Here is a 20,067-nt window from a genome sequence, read left to right on the forward strand (position 1 = left end):
GCGTTAATTCAGCGATCGACCGGGATTCGAACCCAGGATCCTGGGATCCTAAGCCGGCACCCTAGCCGCTAGCCCAACACCAGGGCCGGGCCGTATTAACATGTAAAAATAGGTTATCATGGTGTTTCGTGGAAAACACTTACCAGAAGTAAAATACTATAACCTACAAACATGTATGATTACGTTTTGAAACTGTCGCTACTGCTGTTTAACACTAAACTGAAAGGGAGGAAGCTCCTAACTAAAAGCTCCTATGGAGATTGTGAAAATGCATCTTAATGACACTGCAGGAATGTGGAGAAAAGTTTTGTGGTCAGACGAGACAAAAACTTTTGGTCTAAATTCAAAGTGTAACGTCTGGCACAAGCCTAACACTGCACATCATCCAGTCAACAGAATCCCTACTGTCAAGCAAAGTGGTGGCAGCATCATGTTATGGGGCTGCTTTCCATCAGCAGGGACTGGCAAGCTTGTCAGGATAGAAGGGACAATGGACGGTGTGAAGTACAGGAGAATCATTGCTAAAAACCTGCTTGTGTCAACCATGAATCTGACACTGGGTAGGAGATTCACATTTCAGCAGGACAATGATCCACAGCACGAAGCTAAAGCCACAATGGAGTGGCTGAATGAGAAGAAAATAAAGTCTTGAGTGGCCCAGTCAAAGTCCTGACTTGAACCCTATTGAACGTTTATGGTGACACTTTAAGATTGCAGTCTATCGAAGATCCCCATCAAACTTGGCAGAACTAGAGCAATTTTCACCTGAAGAATGGGAAAAGATTTCACCATCTCACTGCAAAGCTGGTAGAGACCTAATCAAAAAGACTCATAGCAGTTATTGCTGCAAATGGTGCTTCCACCAAGGACTGACCTAAGGGGCTGAATACTTTTGCAACCAGTGAATTTTGATTTGTACATGTTTTTTTACAGGTATTCCTCCTGACATGTGACCTCCTTCAACTATGTTTGTTCAACAACAACAGCCTCCAACAACCTCCTTCAAACAGTGTTTAGTTTGATCTCTTCAGTTATGAATAAAAAAGTTCATTTTGAAAATTTATTTTCACTTAATTCGTAATTCATCTAAATGTGGCATTATTGGTAAGGGTGAATACTTTTGCAGGCCGCTGAATGTGGGTATTCAGGACGTTATTTTTATTATTAACTAATCTTTAATACCAAAACTTAACAGAATATTACATGTGCTGATAAAACAAGGGTCAATAATTATATTATCAATGTTTAACGCTCGGGCATTGACAACGGGGTGAGGTGGAAGAAGCTGTGAGGGGGAGGGTGGGATAGTGGGAAACAGAAATGGAGGACAAGTGGTCTCTGTGTCCCCTACTGAAGTGAGGGACACAGAGAAGGCGTGGGGTTGGGAGTATGTGGGCATGTTGGAGATGATTAGGGGTTGAGTGCTGACACGGAGGGGTTTGATATTACTAATGGACATGAAGAGCAGTTGAAGGTTGCGTGGAAGCGATCTCTGCAAACTGGACTTCTCATGATCCTAGATTTTGATTATACGGAGACGGTCATCACGGGAGGGATGAGATTAATGGTTGTTGAAGGCATGGGGAATAAAAAATGAATGAAGGAAGGCTAGTGAAGCATTTACAAATGGTATTAAACGCTTTTAAAGTACGAAGCCAATTGATTTAAATCAGTTAAATGTTACTTAAATTGGGAAGTACTGAGAAAGGAAGAAATAAAGAAGGATTGAATGAAGGAAGGAAATACAGACCGAAAGAGTTCATGATTTTATTTGGAGTACAATTTATTTTGTCTTTTTTTATGTGAGGACGGGAATAAGATTGAGTTAAGGAGTGGGAAACAAAAACACTGGGATAAAAAGCGGAATTTGGCTTCAGAGACGGAGACAGAGACAGAGTTTGCACTTTACATGCCCACTCGCTGAGGCCTGGGCGATTGGCCAGACACTCGCAGGCACAAAAAATTGGACGATGCATCAGAAGCTCGGTTACACACGGAAAATTGGACGAAAATTTAAGAAAACAAACAAACCTACCCACCCCACCATTCATGCTATATTGACATTAAAAGCCTTTTTGTGTTGGATCACAACTCGAGCCCACCTGCAGGTGCGTTTATATAAGGTGCGTTTAATAAGCAGGTGCTTCCTGAGCTCGTAGAACCAGAAGTCCAAAACGGATTGTACACTTCATTAAACGTACTAAATGTTGGGGCTGTGCAATATTTTTGGAATGGTTGAAGCCATTTTCTTGTTATTTGTCTCATCATGTTTTTCAGGTTCCATGGAGCAAGCATTAGGAAGGCCCTACCATCTCACCAATTGCAGCGAGGGCCCTGGGCCCTGTTATTGTGATAGCCCAATGACGACAAATGTTGGCACTGGAGGGAATGTTAATAGGTGAGGAACTTGATTTGATGACTTAAGAAATCATTACTTTTTTTGGTTTGTTTCGTATTTTATTTTAATTTATTACTTGCAAAATCGAAGATTTTTCAAGTATATTGGTCCGTTGCGTTTGTGGGTCTGTCTGTTTGTTTGTTTGTCACCGGCCTACAGGTCACAATTTTCAACCGATCTTCACAAAACTTCACCAAACGGTAGAGTTGGTCAAAAGCAAGAAGCGTATTGTTTTTGGGGTCAAAAGGTCAACATAGGCTAAAAGGTCAACATATGCCAAAGGTCACAAACTTTGCCAAATTTCTAAAATCCTCAATTTTCATCTGATTGACTTGAAATTTGAAGAGGACTTGCATATCTGGTCACTGAATTTAACCACCAAGTATATTTGAGGTCAACATAGGCCAAAAGGTCAACATAGGTCAAAAGGTCAACAGGCCAAATTTCTAAAATCCTCAATTTTCATCCGATTGACTTGAAATGTGAAGAGGACTTGCATATCTGGTCACTGAATTCAACAACCAAGTATTTTTGAGGTCAACATCGGCCAAAAGGTCAACATAGGCCAAATTTCTAAAATCCTCGATTTTCATCCATTTGACTTGAAATTTGAAGATGACTTGCATATCTGATCACTGAATTCAACCACAAATTATATTTTCGGTGAACATAGGCCAAAAGGTCAACATCGGCCGAATTTCTAAATTCACCAATTTTCATTTGATTGACTTGAAATTCTAAGAGGATTTACATATATGGTCACTGAATTCAACCACCAACTATTTTTCAAGTCAACATAGGCCAAAAGGTCAACATAGGCCAAGTTTTTTAAATCCTCAATTTTCATCCGATTGACTTGAAAATTGAACAGCATTTGCATATTGAGTCACTAAATAGGGAAACTAAATATTTTTGAGTTCAAAAGGTCAAAGGTCACCTCAAGGTCAACCTTACAAAATCATCATTTTTCATCTATAAAATCGTCACTTTTCTTCCTATTGACCCGAGCTTTGATCAAGATTGTCAATTTTAATCTTGATGAATGAAATGTGAATGAATGATCGTTTTAAGGCCATTTTCCCCGCTATTAATCTTGATGAAATGGACAATTTGCTGTATCAATGGAATTTTTTTTCTTGGGGGTGGGGGGCTGGATGGGGCTGGATGGATTTTGCAAGTATCGTGCTCCGCATGACGTCTTCTTCTTTATTTTTTGTCTCGCCACTATTCACACCATGGCAACAGAAGCTTTTCCCCAACAATTTGAGAAATTTAACAAAAATAATTTCAGTCCTGATTTAGTTATTTATTTATTTTGCACTCTGACCCTGTTGATGCACAAACATGATGGAATTTTTGAATTCCCTCACCTCCCCATGTGTCGACAATGTTTTTTTTTTTTTAATTATTCCTTTTAGTGATAACGCAGTGATACCACCATGGTTGGTTCCGGTTTCAGGAACACATTGTACCATTTTTAAATCTGATGGCTGTTGACTCAGCAAGCCTCGTTTAGTCCCACTTTCAGGTTACATTAAATAACTACGTTCTTATCATTTGCTGAAACTTTTTTTCCGAATGTGGCCACGAAGGGTGGATTTTCCGATATCATTGGACGAGCTGCTTTGGACACAGGCAGGTGCGGAGACTCCAGGCATCAATAATGCGCTTTTTCAATACCTTGACTCGTTGCTGAGCAGTGTAGATGAGGAGGAGCTCACAAAGATCGACCATGCACTGGGCATCGACAAGTTTCTCCAGGTACAGCCCCTCGTCTTGACACCTGCCAACTCAGCTTTCTTCCGATGCGGTCCTTTGTGCAAATTCTCTTTTGGGGTGCTTGTGTCAGTGTAAATGCCCATTGTTGCATGGTGTGTAGCACAGTGTTGCAGTGTGTATTGCTTGGGTACAAATAATACTTTTTTGTAACTCATGCAGGCAATGTCTAGCAGCAACCCTCAAAGGATGCCTGGTGCACCAGTTGGTGGAAATGTCCAGCTTCGAAGGCAGGTGCAGCAGCGTTTGCAGGCCCAGCAGAGGCAGGTAATTCGAGAGGAAAGAAAGTACAAAGGGAAGATTATGCATGAATAATTGTTCTTGATCTTATATGTATCGGTGGACTTCCGGTCCCTCGAGCGACGAGGCTTGCTTCGATCTCTCCACGGCATCAAAGTTTGAGTGTTTTCCCGTTCGTTTCTTTGTCAAATTTCCGCTGGGTATTTTGTTGTGCATGTGTTATTGTGTGTTTCTATTTGGTTTTGGTTTTGTCGTTGTTGTAAATTTGTGTGTAATTAGTCGTTTTTTTGTTCGCGCCGCGTGCGCGGCCTGGTCTCTCTGGGCTCCCTCCCCCCCCCCGTCAGTGTTTTGTGAATATGGGTTCTTTCCTTCATAGTATTTGCTTGTTTTTGATTTTCTTTTCTCCCCCCTACCTCTCACGAACATCTTACCCTTTGTCCAGCGTTTTGAAAACAGAACAAACAAATAAACAAACAAAAAAAATTCGATATTAATTCTTTCTCTCCTACCGGACACGTGCTTGTTCGCTCTCCTCCTCGTCTCGACTTGTACCCCGCCCCCTATATCTCGTTTTTCTTCCACCTCTGCTCCTGCTTTCTCAAATCCACGTTCTCACTCAGAGACTTTTCCCAGATTGTTTTTCATGGTTTTGTTTAAATATTATTTAAATATGTTTAAACCGCAGCCGTGATACTGACGCCACCCTCCCCCCCCCCCCCCCCCCCCCCAGAATTTCCATGTTTAGAACGTTTCCCAGTGTGTACCCTGGATTAGAATAGGTACACCGTATCCCTGCGTGTCTTAAGAGACGACTAAGAGGGTTGGCGTCAGGAAGGGATAAAATTACAACGGCCATAAAAACATTGCCTCAAAAAGAGAACCATGACAATTACAACTACATATGGGCAGGGTACAGCCCGAAGTGGAGATCGGTTTCTGAGGTTTGGGACATGGAATATAGGGACAATGACAGGGAGATCAGGAGAAGTGGTGGAAGTATTGGTCAGAAGAAGAGTGGACATATGTTGTGTGCAAGAGACGAGATGGAAGGGAAGTGGTGTGAGAATGGTGAAGGGTAGGCAGGGACAGAAATACAAGTTGATGTGGCAAGGGTGCCTAGAGGGCGTGAATGGTGTTGGTGTCCTGTTTTCTGAGGAGTTTGTAGACAGTGTTGTGAGTGTGACTAGAGTGAGTGATAGGTTGATGATGGTGAAAATGATGATTGGAAAGTTCTTGGTGAACATCATCTCGGGATATGCTCCGCAGGTTGGTCGGAGCGATGAAGAGAAGGACAAGTTCTGGTGTGCGATAGAGAAGCTGATGGAGAACGTGAAAGATGAGGAAGTTGTTGTGGTAGGAGGAGACCTAAATGGACGTGTGGGAAGGAGTATGGATGGTTTTGACGGAGTTGATGGGGGTTACGGATATGGTGTGAGAAATGGAGAAGGTGAAAGGATTTTGGAGTTTGCTGATGGAGCTGATTTGTTGATTTGTAATACTCAGTTCCAGAAAGAGGATAATAAGCTTGTTACATACACGTCAGGTGGGTCGACGACAACCGTTGACTACCTGATGGTGCGTAGGCGAGATAGGGGGCACCTCCGGGACACAAAGGTGATCCCGGGGGAGGAGGCTGTTTCACAGCACCACTTGGTTGTCTGCGACATAAGGGTGAAAGGTGCGAGGAGAGCTCGGCGGGTGAAGTACCAACCGAGAATGAAGGTGTGGAGGTTGAAAGAGGTTGGACGTCAATGAAAGCTAGTCTGTTGGGAGCCGTTGGTGAGGTATGTGGATGGACAAAAGGACCACCGAGGCACTCGGAAACATGGTGGTGGGATGATGAAGTTGGAAAGAGGATTGACGAGAAGAGGAAGAAGTTCAAGGAGTGGCAGAATGCGAAGGGTACGGGAGCAGAAACAGCAGAGCATGAAAGTTATAAGGCAGCCAGGAAGGCTGCAAAGAAAGAGGTAGCAAATGCGCAGGAGGCATGTAGGAAAATGTTCGGAAAACGCTTGGATTCGGAAGAGCGTCAGAAAGCAGTATTCAGGATTGCAAAGCAGATAGCGAAAGAGAGGTGTGATGTGATGGGGGTGAGTTGCTTGAAGGATGAAGTGGGACAAATCGTTGTCGACCCAGATGGAATTAAAGGAAGATGGAAAAGATATATGGAAATGCTGTTGAATACAGAGAATGAATGGGATGGCAACATAGAGAGTAACCCAGTTTTAGGACCGGCAGAGAAGATAACAGAAGGAAGTTGAGGAAGCGATAAAAGCAATGAAGGGTAGAAAAGCGGGAGGGCCGATGGGAGTTGTGGGAGATGTGTTGAAGGCAGCAGGAAGTTGGGGTGTGAAGAGAATGACAGAGATCTGTAATCTGGTGGTGAAAGAAGGCCGCATTCCAGTGGATTGGGAACTGAGTACCCTCGTCCCTCTATACAAGGGGAAAGGCGACCCTCTGGAGGGTGGCTCGTACCGAGCGATAAAGTTATTGGAGCATGGAATGAAGGTATTGGAAAGGGTGTTGGAGAGGAGGATAAGGAAGAAAGTGAAGATCGACTAAATGCAGTTTGGATTTATGCCAGGAAGAGGAACGACAGACGCGCTTTTCATTGTGAGGCAGTTGCAGGAGAAGTACATGGAGAAGAGGAAGAAGTTGTTTCTTGGGTTTGTTGATCTGGAGAAAGCATTTGATAGGGTTCCACGCAAAGTATTGACATTGGCATTGAGGAAGTTAGGAGTGGAGGAATGGTTGATCAGAGTTGTGATGGCAATGTACAAAAGAGCGCGCACAGCTGTAAGGATGAAGGACGGGAACAGTGGTGAGTTTGAGGTGAAGGTGGGAGTGCATCAGGGGTCGGTAATAATCCACTACTATTTGTAGCTGTGATGGAGGTGCTGGCTCAGAACGTAAAGGAGGGTTTACCGTGGGAGTTGTTGTATGCAGATGATCTGGTGTTGATTGCGGAAAGTATGGATGGACTGAAGGAAAAGATGAACAAGTGGAAGGAATGTATGGAGACAAAAGGTCTGAAGGTGAATATCGGAAAGACGAAGGTGATGGCAAGTGGTAAAGCATGTGGTGAGGTGGAAAGAACTGGGAAGTGGCCCTTTGCTGTGTGTAGGAAGGGTGTCGGAGTGAACTCCATTCAATGTACAATGTGCGCTGAGTGGGTTCATCAAAAATGTAGTGGTCTGAAAGGGTTATTAACCAGTGTGGCAGCTACATTCAAATGTAAGGTGTGCACAGAGGGAGCTGCAGATGGAGGAAATGTTGAGTTGGATATTGGAGACGGCGTGAAGCTGGAAGGTGTGAAAACATTTTGCTACCTCGGAGACATGCTGAATGGAGAAGGTGGATCAGACTCGGCAACGGTTGCTAGAGTGAGATGTGCATGGAAGAAGTTTCGGGAACTGAGTGGCGTGCTGATGATGAGGGGAGTGTCGTTGAAGCTGAAGGGAAAGGTGTATGCTGCATGTGTGAGGAAGTGTTATGATTTATGGGAGCGAGACATGGGTAATGAACGTAGAGCAGCAACGAAGGTTGGAAAGGGTGGAAATGCAAATGGTTCGACGGATGTGCGGAGTATTGTTGAGAGAGAGGAAGACAAATGATGAATTGCGAAAGATGATGGGAATAGAGCCTGTGATTGATGCTGTGAAGAGGAACAGGTTGAGATGGTTTGGTCATGTGTTGAGGAAGGATGAAAGTGACTGGTTGAGAAGAGTGATGGAAATGAATGTAGAAGGAAGTCGAGGACGGGGAAGACCGAGAAAGACCTGGCTAAAGATGGTGGAAGAAGAAATGCGGGCAAGGGGGTTAACAAGGAGAGATGCAGAAAACAGGGCAAAATGGAGAAGATTGTCATGGGGACCGCAAGGCTAACCCCCGCTCTTGTAGGGAAAATGGCCTTTAAAATGCATGTTGTTGTTGTTGTTTTTATATGTATCACAAGGATGAACATGGATCGACAGGATTGGTATTATGACCATGGTGTTTGTACCTTTGGCTGAAACATGCGTAGCGGCCTTTTTTATTTTATTTTGTGGCTTGCGGTTTTTGTTTCAGGTTGTCTTTCCTCCGTCGACGAAGTCTTTATGTTTTCAGGTTGTCTATCCGGCTGTCCGTCCGTCCGTCCGTGATAGGTTTTCTTTACCGCGATAACTTGAGAACGGCTGAAGGGATCTTAGTCAAACTTAGTGCAGGTATGTATAATGAAGTAAAGAAGAACTGATTAGATTTTGGGGTCATGAGGTCAAAGGCCAAAAGTGAGGTCATGTTCGGTAAAATCCTGTTACCATGATAACTTGTGAACAAGTGATGGGATTCTGACCAAAGTTGGTGCAAGTATGTATTATGATGCAAAGATGAACTCAGTTGATTTTGGGGTCAAGAGGTCAAAGGTCACAGTCTGTAATAGGTCCATATCTTGATAATGGCTGAAGGGATCTAGTTCAAACTTGGTACAAGTATGTATAATGATGTAAAAATTAACTGATTAGATTTTGGGGTCAAGAGGTCTAATGTCAGATGTCTCGTCATGTAAAAATTCTGTTGCTAAGCTAACCTATGAACTAGTTGTGGGATGTTCACCAAACTTGGTATAATTATATTTTATAATGCAAAGATAAACCGATTAGATTTTGGGGTCAAGAGGTCAAAGATCAGAGGTAATGTTAAGTTACAATTATTTCATTACCGTGATAACCTAAGAATGGCTGAAGGGATCTTAGTCAAACTCAGTGCAGGTATGTATAATGAGGTAACAATGAAGTGATTAGATTTTGGGGGTATGAGGTCAAAGGTCAGAGGTCATGCTAAGTCAAATTTACGTTGCTACACCAACTTGTGAACAAGTGATGGGATTCTCAACAAATTTGGAATATATATATATATTGTATATATATATATATATATATATATATATATATATATATATATATATATATATATATATATATACACAATATATATATATACAATATATATATATATATATATATATATATATATATATATATATATATATATATATATATATATATATATATATATATATATATTGTTGCGGATTTGGGGGTCGGCGCTCCCCTTATCAAGGGGGGGTTAATCCCCTTGTCCTTTTCAGCTGGCCGTCCCGAGTCCTGGAAGTTATGATGTCACTTCCGGTCGGTGGTAAGTAGGGTTGTAAGCCTAATTAGTCTTAGTACCTAAGTACTACCACCGGCCGTAAAGCGAGGAGATAACTCCCACCCGAGCCGCAGCGTTGATGGACACGCCGAGCGAAGTGAGCCGCGACTCAGGCCGTTAACAAAGACTAACCCGATTCGGAGCGGTTTCCAAATCGTGCCACAGGTACTCAATCGAGAAAAGACTAAAGCAATCGGATAAGAGGAAACCAGAATAAGGGAAGAACAAAGAGTGGGTTTATTAATTATTTACAAGCAAAAGATGAGGAAACGAAAGGAATATACAGGAGGAAGAAGAAGGAGAAGGACACAGGGCAATCTTATCTATACAATCTTAACTTAACCACCCCAGGACAAACAGACACACTCACACGGGATGGTAGCTGGTAGGGGAGGAAGGTCCAAGCAGACGTCCAGGCTCCTCGTCCGGTCCCGACTCGTGCCGTGGTAGTGGTGGAAGCAGGCCGGCCGCGCGTCGTCGTTGACCGCGAGCGGACCTTACGTATATCGGGGGGACTGGGAGGCTACGGACGTAATACGTATTTCGTGCCAACGCTCTCTCCCTCCCGATTAATGTAAGTATCACAGGCAGTTCGTATCAGAGGCAGTTCGTATCAAAGGCAGTTCGTATCAAAGGCAGTTCGTATCAAAGGCAGTTCGTATCAAAGGCAGTTCGTATCAAAGGCAGTTCGTATCAAACGCAGTTCGTATCACAGGCAGTTCGTATCAAACGAGCTCCCTCACCAGTTCCTCAAGTCCCCAAGTCCATGCAAAAGGAGCCCGCCGAATGAAGTCCCCAAAAGAAGTCCGTGGCGCAGTCCTTCAAAGGGCTTGGCACGTGCGCTTATATAATGCGCTCACAGATCAATGCGCGCTTCATCAAACCACGCCCGCCAGTGAGCTCACCTCAGCCCTGGTTGGTTGGCGACGGCTCACCGGCTTCGCCCTTGATGGTGAGTTGACGTGCCACACCTTGTTCTCGTGTCCCGCTCCCTTTTTCCTCGGCCTGAGACCGCATGTTCAATGGCGTTTGGAGCGAGCGCTAAGGCGTCGACGAAGGCTCAATGCAGCGAACGCTGCTAACCAAACCACATGACAATTTGGGGAGAGACAAGCCACGAGGGGCGCATTATGGCGTAGCTTGGAGAGAGCGACTGCAAAATGAACGGAAGGAACTATTCTTATTTAATTGACACAACGCAGATTCAACTATTGGGAACACAGCCTTATCTGACACATAATAAGGAAATAACTAAAGTTCCTGTGGTGTCCTTCGTGTTGCATATGAACTAACTATGGATGTGACCTTTAACCTTTTAAATGATGGAATATTATTTACAAAGCGAGGGGTGCTCAAAACCGCAACGATATGTATGTATGTATGTATGTAACCAAGGAGAAGGAAAGATAATAAAATAATATACAGAAGAATCAGAGACACAGTGCAATTATTAGCTTATACAGACTTAATTAACCCAGGGACAGAACAAACAAAACAAACTCACGTACACAAGAAGGGTGGAAAGGCAGGAGGTGGATGGCTGGAGGGAGAGGAAGGTCCAAGGGGGTCCTGCAGCACAACCGGCGCGTTTAGCAGCCGCCGTTCCTTCACGGCCCTGCTCCAAACCGCCGTTCCGGCCCCCAAGCTGCTGTTGTGGCTGCTGTGGACGTCGCGTGCTTTGCCAGGCCTCGTCCGACTCGTCTGGTCCAAACCCTCAACTCTTTCTTGGTCCGCTCACTCTTTACCACCGACTCCTCACCGCAACCAACGCAACCAACTGACCACCGACTCCACTGACTGACTCCTCACGACTCTCTCACTTGCTTCTTGCGTGCGCGCCTTTTATAGCGCCTCCAGCGATCAAGCCGCCGGCCTTCCTGACACGCCCATCGGTGTGCTCACCTCGGCCCTGGTTGGTCACGCGACCCTCTCGCTCCGCCCTTGATGACGACGGGCGGGCACGCCCCTCTTCCCCTCTATGACGAGGTGGAGACACGCGTTTCTTCTCCGACCCTGCCTCGTGGTCAATGGCGGTTATTGGAGGGGAGGTAATTGGCAATCGAGGGTTGGCAATCACCAGAGGGGATGTAATAGGAAATGGAGATTTTGGGGATGGTAATGAAAGGGGATCTATTCTCTTTCACTGGTGCAATGGAGTACTTCAATTAATGGGAGACACAGCCTTACCCTAAAACACAGAATAAGAGATAACTATCAAACAGGGGTATTCTATTATTTGGCTGACGTGTATGCTTGTGGACTAATTATGGGATGCCCTTTCACCTTTACACAGCTCCGGAGGTAGGGGGGCGCAGAATAAACAATAATAATAATAATACAGCACACAATCAAAAAAATACAGTCCTCATCTCCGCAACACTGCACCCTCCTCCTCTTAGGCACGTCCCGGGCCTACAACTTTTATTTGGTGTGACACGTAGGTGTAGTTCCCTCTACTTTTAACCTGACCCTGAGTGCGACAGTTTTAAAACATAAATAAATGTGTCCCGCTGCTCCATTGCACCCTGCCTAACAGACTTACGCCCACATTTAACCGAATTGCGGAATGGTCTTCAAACTACACACTGACGGTGGGAAGCATTATTTACAATGACGCTATTTTTATTTACAAAACTAACCCAGGACCTGTGATTGTTCTTTCTGGGGGGGGGGGGGAGACAGTCTGCTCTGCATCGACGCACCATTAAAGCACCCAAAAACGCACCAATACAAGCACCCTCAAGCACCAATCGGTGCAGTCACCATAGTTCATCAGTGTTCAACAATAAAAAATAAATCAACAACCCCTAACCCTGCAGGTGATCTCTTGGTCTTCGGCTCCCTCTGCTGGTTATTATTATTTGGTCTTCCAGATGTTGTCATTCTTTTGCTTTGCTTACTGGCGGCCTATTTGTATTAAAACTTGCACCCAATGTGTCCATTTTTATTTATTTTATTTATGGCCCACAGGGCCGACTAGTGTGGTTCACCTGTGGGGCATCGGTGCCCTGTGGCCAAGGTCCGCCAGCAAGATTTCGGGCCCTCATGGCCGGTTCCAGCAGAGGGGCCATGCCCCAACCCATGGGGTCCATAAGTGGTGCTCGGCCACAGACCTGTGGTCCATAATGTGGTGCATCGATGCAGACAGCTGGTTCTGGGAATTCCGGGCGCACAATGGCCGACCCACGCACGCTCCCCTCGGCGCCCCATGGCGCACAGGTCATGTGGGAGACAAAAAGAGACAATTGAGCGAGGGGTAAGGTCACAAGGGTACACATCAATAAGGCAATGCAAGGCGAAATGCGTACGGAGGGCGAAGTGAGAAAGCTCGTCCCTACCGTACGTCACCCCCCTGTCACCTACACTACCCTTGCCCTTACCCCATATGTACAAAATCTACCCATTTACAAATTCGTCACTACCGTCACGTCTCCCCATATTTCCTCTATACCAAATTCGTCGCCACAATCCCTCTACTTCAAAATTTGCCATCACCAAATTCATCATCAATCCTCATAAGGGGGCAGAGATGGAACATCAAAGCACAATGTCACACCCACGTCATGATGCGTCTCACATTCCAAACATCTGCATTAATGAAAAATAATAAAACATGGCATGGTGTGGAGTTACCTCATCTCAGGTGAGTGGATGCAGATGGTGCGAGGAGACTCCGATCCTAACTATCCTCTAAATGACCTTAACACACTTTACACTACCCGGGGTCTCTCCCTGCCAATCCATTGGCCAACTTACACTATGGGTTCTAAAAACCAATTCCCATTGACCAAACTGTGGTGCTTCTCAATTTGGGGTCTCACTCCCCCGATTCATCTCCCGGTGCCCTCGCACAATTTCTGGGCTGCGACGTGTAGCTCTCCCAGCAGGTCTACCCACCTGCACACCTCCACCACTGCAGTTGCCACCCGAGCTTACCTAGCTCCTCACCCTAACCTAACTAACTGGGGACAGCCCCTCCTGGCTCTGTCACCCCACTCGGTGCCCTCTGGCACTGGGCTACCCGGGTCCGTCCTCCGGATCCTCGGGCCCCATCCACAACAACTACTACCGGCTCCCAGAGCCCACCTGCGGCCTCACCTGGCCGACATCCTCACAGTGGTGGAGCGCCCAACCAACTACACACACTAACAGGCTACTCGCCCAGCCATTTCCACAACACTAATGCACCCATCCAAAGACCATTCTTTCACCCGCACCACAGATGCCAATATCCAACCACAATTTACCTGTACCCTCTACCTAACACTTACACTACCCGCCCCGGGTATCCGTGATGGGGGTCCACTCTTCCCCCATTCACACCTTCGCACCATCCACTCCACTCCACAATTTCCACCATACTCACTCCACGACCATCCATTCCAATACTCCAGATATTCCACACTACCATTTATTCCACACAGCCACATACACCTGTTGTTGCACACCTGTGCCCTCACACCTGGTGCCACCTGCACCCTCCTTTCTTCCTGGACCATTTGGTCAACACAACACGCAATCACCACTACTCCCTCATACACTGCTCCATACACCTGTTCAGTTGCACACCTGTGCAATCACACCTGTTCAATCACACCTGTTCAATCCTCAAACACACGGCATCATCTCAGCTAACTACTCCCCTCTGAAACTTGCGCTTCCCAGTCGTCCCTTTAAACTATTGCGCTCCCACGTCATCATCCACGCTAGTCTACCTGCGTCCCCACTACAGGTATCCTTGTCACTAACTAACCTTAACGTCACCTAATGTCATTTTTGCTAGATCCCTATCAATATCCTAACCCACCCGGGCTAGTTTTCACTGCCATACACCCCATAATCTATAGCGCATTTGCCCCACCGCTGTGAGGGATGGTGGATTTGCCATCCCACCACATCGGGGAGGTCCTACTATCAATTTCGCTCGTCCAAATCCAACAAATCAAAAATTTGTCATTTACTGCTAATCACCGTACCAATCATCAAATTTTGCTTTTTTCTAATTTCGGGGCCAAAACGCTATCCTCATCACCCGTCTACTTATTAGATCCTCTCGGTGCGCCAATTCCCTTCTAAAGCTCGGCTTCGTACAGCCGACCAATGAATACGGGTTGTTTTGTGCCAGCGGCTGGATACGTCCCGCATTCGGGGCAGGGACGGGGGCTTACCCGGGCCGAGATCCCACGCACCACCTCGGCGTGGAGCCATCCAATGTCCCGATCTCGACCTGCCGGCACGTCTCAACAAAAAGTGGTCGCCATGACGACCCTTCCTATCGAGCTGCCCGCTCCGCCTAGTGGAGCACGGACGCGGCCGTTCCAAACGAGGCCCAGCGTGGATCGCGTACGGCGGTCCTTTCGAACCCGCTGCGGCTCGGATCCCCGCTGGTTCTCGCGGCACGCGAAGCCCGGCACGCACTGAGGGCCCGACTCGGCTAAAAGTCGCTAACCCGGTTACCATCGATGCCTCACCTGGATGCTTACATGCATACGCTACCCCTTTCTTCCTCATACCTCCAGCTGTTCCCATGCTCCTCGTACCTTCCCTTACACACCTCGGTACACTCATTCCGCTCACCGACTTGGTCACACACCTGACCACCGAACACCTTGGCACACATTCGTCGCTCGCACACCTCACCAACACACCTCTTCGCGCCCCCTCCTCGGTCACCTCCTCTGTGACAATCACAGGTGTGCTTTCACTCGCACACACAACCATGTGCCTCACGACCAACTCAAGTGTGCATTCCCACACCCACTCTACCATTCCAGGTGTGCATCCTTCCATTCCAGGTGTACATCCTCGCTCACCTGTCATAACCAACTCACGCTCCGTGTCACTCTCACTACTCTCACCTCCACTCTCGGTCGCGCACTCACCCTTACTCTCGACAGCGCACTCTTTCCCCATGCACCTGTCCGTTACACACCTTTCTCGCGCATCCTCTTGCGCACACTTTTTCGTTACTTCCTCCGTAACACTCACCACACCGCGCTTCCATGTGCTCCCTCGCACACGCGCTACTACCGACTCACTCTCGACAGCACACTCGCTGGTCGGCGCGCACTTTTTCCTCACACACCCCATGGTCGGACATTCTCGCACACCTCTTTTTCCGCACACCTGACCTGTCACACACTTCACCAACGGCCTCTCACGAACACCCGGATCCAAACCAATCCCCAAGCCGACTGAAGCTTTCCTCACATCATGTACATTTCCGATTATATCGCCACTCACCTTGGCACCTCGTCTCCGCACCTCCTTTGCCACCTGCAAACTCTTTATTTGGTTAGTGAGCAGCACATTATGAGTTGAGCACCGACCTTGTACCAATTCCATTACCTCCTCCTGGATTTCACTCTTAGTTTCTGTCCGTCTCTTCTTAATTTCACTCACCTCTTCTTCCACTTCCTCTAATTTTTGTTTAACCTCTTTTATTTCTCGGTGCGTCTCCTCAAGTTCGTCCTCTAAGGCTACCGTGACCGTCTCTATGTGCATCCTCACCTGCCGGTCCTTTGTCTCCATTATCTCTGTCACCTCGTCCACCCTCATTGTCAGTTCCTCACGTACCATCTGACATTGCCTCTGTGTCGCTATTAATTCGTTTTTAATTTCTTTTTGTGTCGCCTTTAACCCTCCTAGTACTGCAGTGTTCCTTTGAACCTGCTCCACTAACTCCGTTTGTCCCTCCGTCAGCTGTTCCACCTCCTCTGTCAGACCCTCTATGCCCCCCTGTAACCTAGCCGTATTATTTCTCACCTCTTTCTCCATACGCTTCTCACCTCGCTTTACCTCCTCGCGTAGCCCCGAAACCTCCTCACTTACACCTCGTCGTATCTCCTCCATCTCTTTTGTAGATGCCACCCTCATCTGTCCCAATTCATCCCTCTGAGCATCCAGTTTACTTTCTAACCCGATTTTTACCTCCTCTATCTGCTCTCCCATTTGTTTAATTTCTCGGGCGGATTGCTCCCCTATCTCCCGCAATTTGCCTTCCATCCTGTTTTCTAACCCCTCTAACCCCTTTTTCATCCCTTCCATTTGATTCTCTTGAGCGGCCATTCTGTTTTCTACCCCCGTTAACCCATTCTTTACCTCTTTTATCCCATTGTCTAATGCCTCACCGGTACCCCTTACTTCGTCCCTCATTACCCCCATCATTCTGCTTTCCATTTTCTCACTATCAGCCCTTGCTTCGTCCCTCATTTTGTCCATAAGGGCCCCGATTTGTAGCAACAAAAGGTCCGAATCCAACGGCGGCGCTGCTACTGTCGCGGGCGCGGCAAAATTTGGTGCCGCTACACCCACGTGCGCGAGGACGCCATTTTGCGTGCCTGATACTCCCTCAACCGCCTCCTCATTGCTCCCCTCCATTTGATCCTGGGTTACTCCTAACCCCTCTATCTCTCCCACCGGCATCCCGTCGCCTTGACCAGCCATGGCGCGATTTCAAAATTCAGGTTTTGTAAAACAAAAGCAAATTTCACCGTTAATAATTTCGAGCGCGTGAAGCGCGCTTCGGGTCCAATCCCACCTCCCGACACCAATTGTTACTGATCGCGGTTTAGATGATATGATGGGCCGAGCGGATGGTCCAACCGCGACCGAACAGTTATTCCCCGATTAGAACCCGATTCCACCCAAACGTTGGCCGGATCGCACCGCAGCTATTCAATAGGGAAAAGACAAAGGCGACACGGATGTGAAGAAGAAGAAGAAGACAAAAAGGTTGGAAATACTACTAAATTTATTCCTACTATTTACATGCTCAAAGTAACCAAGGTGAAGGAAAGATAATAAAATAATATACAGAAGAATCAGAGACACAGTGCAATTATTAGCTTATACAGACTTAATTAACCCAGGGACAGAACAAACAAAACAAACTCACGTACACAAGAAGGGTGGAAAGGCAGGAATGGGTGGAGGGATGAGAAGGTTCAGGTTCGTGCAAACGGCAGGGCTGGAGGTGACAGCTCCGACTCCTCGCACTCTGGTTCACAGAACGGGCGACAGGGAGATCCGAAGACCACGGCACGTCGATGTTCGCGTGCATGCACTGGTTGTTCTCAAAAGTGCTGGTTGGTATCGCGAGCCGGGCGTGCCGATTCTCATTCCCCGCAGGACGTTCGCGCCAAGCAGAATGAACAATTCTCCCCACTGGTGTTCCTTGCTCATGCACCTCCCTTCACAGAACTTCTCAATGTGTGCTTCCTCACTCATCTGCTGCCTCAATCGTCTGCTCTTTGACGCATCTCTCTCCCTCAATCATCTCTGGTGGGGGCGTCGCATGACAGGTTATATAGGCCACACCCTCGAACCTTCGCGAACCTCCCCGGTCATTCTTTCTCCGCCCTCTCAAGCCAAACCCCTCGTACCTGATTGGTCGGCAAGGGCTGGCTCACTCCTCCTTCCGATGACGAGGGCGGAGACACGCCTTTCTTCTCCGAACCGACCACGTGTTTAATGGAGGGCGAATGCAGTTGGCAATTGAGGCTTTGCACTAGACAGGGGATTCTACCTTATTTCAATTTGATGCAATGCAGAGTCAACTAATGGGAAACACAGCCTTAAACTAATACACATAATAAGGAAATAACTATTTAGAAGGGTATATTTTGGCCTGCGTGTATGTATATGGAGTAACTAAGAGGACGACCTTTGACCTTTACACACAACATGGAGATATTTACAAGAATTCATTACACTTACAGAGGGTGATATTTACAACAATTACAAATCCGCAACAATATATACATACACACACACAATTTCAAAACACACCTGGTCACAAGTGTGCCTCACTGACCGGGTCCTCAGCATCATCCCGTTTCGACCCTTCAACCTCGATACGGTCAGCTAAGGTGGGCCAGCAGGGGCACATACGCCTCCACATGCAACAGCTACACCTGGATGCGTACATACCCCCACCCCCAGCCAGCTAGAACACAAACTACAACAACAAAACCACCTCCACTCCCAGAATCCACAGCCCCTCATCCACTCACTCACACACACCAAAAAGAAAACCAACTGACCACCTACGCTTACAACATGCACCACTCAAACAAAAACACATTCATGCAAAACCACACCCACTCCTGCAACACACACACACACACACACACACACACACACACACACACACACACACACACACACACACACACACACACACACACACCATTCACACATCTCCATTTCTCATCCGCGCTCAGTCACTACCTCTTTAGGCTGAAATGAACCACCACCCACAGCCTCGACCTACACCGTTCGATGTGCCTCCATAAACTTCCTCCATATCCAAAGTGAGCATTTCAAGGCAACCCGGGCCACTCTGTCTAACATCCTCCTTCTTTCTGTCCCACACACTCCAAGTCAAGCAAGACATGCAGAAAAGGAATTGCCAATATACCCTCTACACCCCACCTTAGATAGCTGACAAGAAACTCGCCAACCCTTCTCCCGACACTCTGCCCTCCAGCTCACTGTACTTTCCTCTCTTCCTCCCGTGCACCTCCTCCATGTTCTCTTCCCAAGATTCAGACAACTCCCCGAAGATGACCTGTCCTGTTGCACCTGACCAGATGATGATGTCAGGCCGCAACCATGTCACACAGATCTCCTTTGGGAATACCAATTGTGGCTTTAGGTCTGCCACCACCTGCCAATCACAAGCATCTGACAGCCCTCTTGCTTTCCACCTCCTCCTCTTTCCACCTCTTACCACTTGGCCCTCTTTGACAAACAACACCTCTCCCCCATCGGTCTCCTTCTCCACTCTTCTCTCTCTCTCTCGATCTCAGCACCTCTTGTTGCACCATCTGCTCTACCACCACCAGCACCTGATCATGCCGCCACTTGTATCTTCCTGCTGCCAATGCTACTGAGCATGCACTCAGTGCATGCTGCACCGTTCCCAAACCTCAAACCAAAGCGTTTCTTATATATATTGTTACGGAACCCAATGTCGGCCTATGGTTCCCCTTTGAGGGGGGATTAGTCCCCTCGCTTGTCACTGACCGACGTGGTCCCTGAAGCTGCACCGCGACCTCCGGAAAGGCCGGTGAGCAGCTTTGTTCGTGACCGCGGATAAGATGTTAATTTGCCGAGCGGATGGCAGCCGCGGCCCGAACCGTTAACAAAGACGAACCCGATTCTGAACGTTGGCCAAATCGTGCCACAGGTATTCAATTTGGAAAAGACAAAGACGACGGATGTGAAGAAGAAGAAGACGAGGTAGGAAATACGAATATGATTTATTATTACTATTTACAACCAAAAGAAACCAAGGAGAAGGAAGGATAATAAAATAAAGGCAGAAAGAGGGACGGACCAGAAGGACACAGTGAAACTTAGCTTACCTATTACAGTCTTATTTAGAAACCCAAGGACAAGACAGACTACGATCACACTTACACGACTGGGGAATGGAGGCAGGAATGACTGGAAGGAGG

The 20,067-nt window shown here is 46.9% G+C and overlaps 1 protein-coding gene across 1 annotated transcript in view; it reads left to right on the plus strand.

Moving 5' to 3' along the window:
- The window catches only part of LOC137414288 (nuclear receptor coactivator 2), a 167,984-nt gene that overhangs the window by 117,521 nt on the left and 30,396 nt on the right, over window positions 1-20,067 (plus strand). The window contains exons 16-18 of the mRNA XM_078773596.1: window positions 2,278-2,398; window positions 3,991-4,159; window positions 4,337-4,441. Coding sequence (XP_078629722.1) covers window positions 2,278-2,398; window positions 3,991-4,159; window positions 4,337-4,441 — 395 coding nt within the window. The remainder of the gene's footprint in view (window positions 1-2,277; window positions 2,399-3,990; window positions 4,160-4,336; window positions 4,442-20,067) is intronic.

Source organism: Myxine glutinosa, chromosome 3 (assembly GCF_964187855.1).
Source record: "Myxine glutinosa chromosome 3, kmMyxGlut1.1, whole genome shotgun sequence".
In the NCBI taxonomy this organism is placed as follows: Eukaryota; Metazoa; Chordata; class Myxini; order Myxiniformes; family Myxinidae; genus Myxine; species Myxine glutinosa.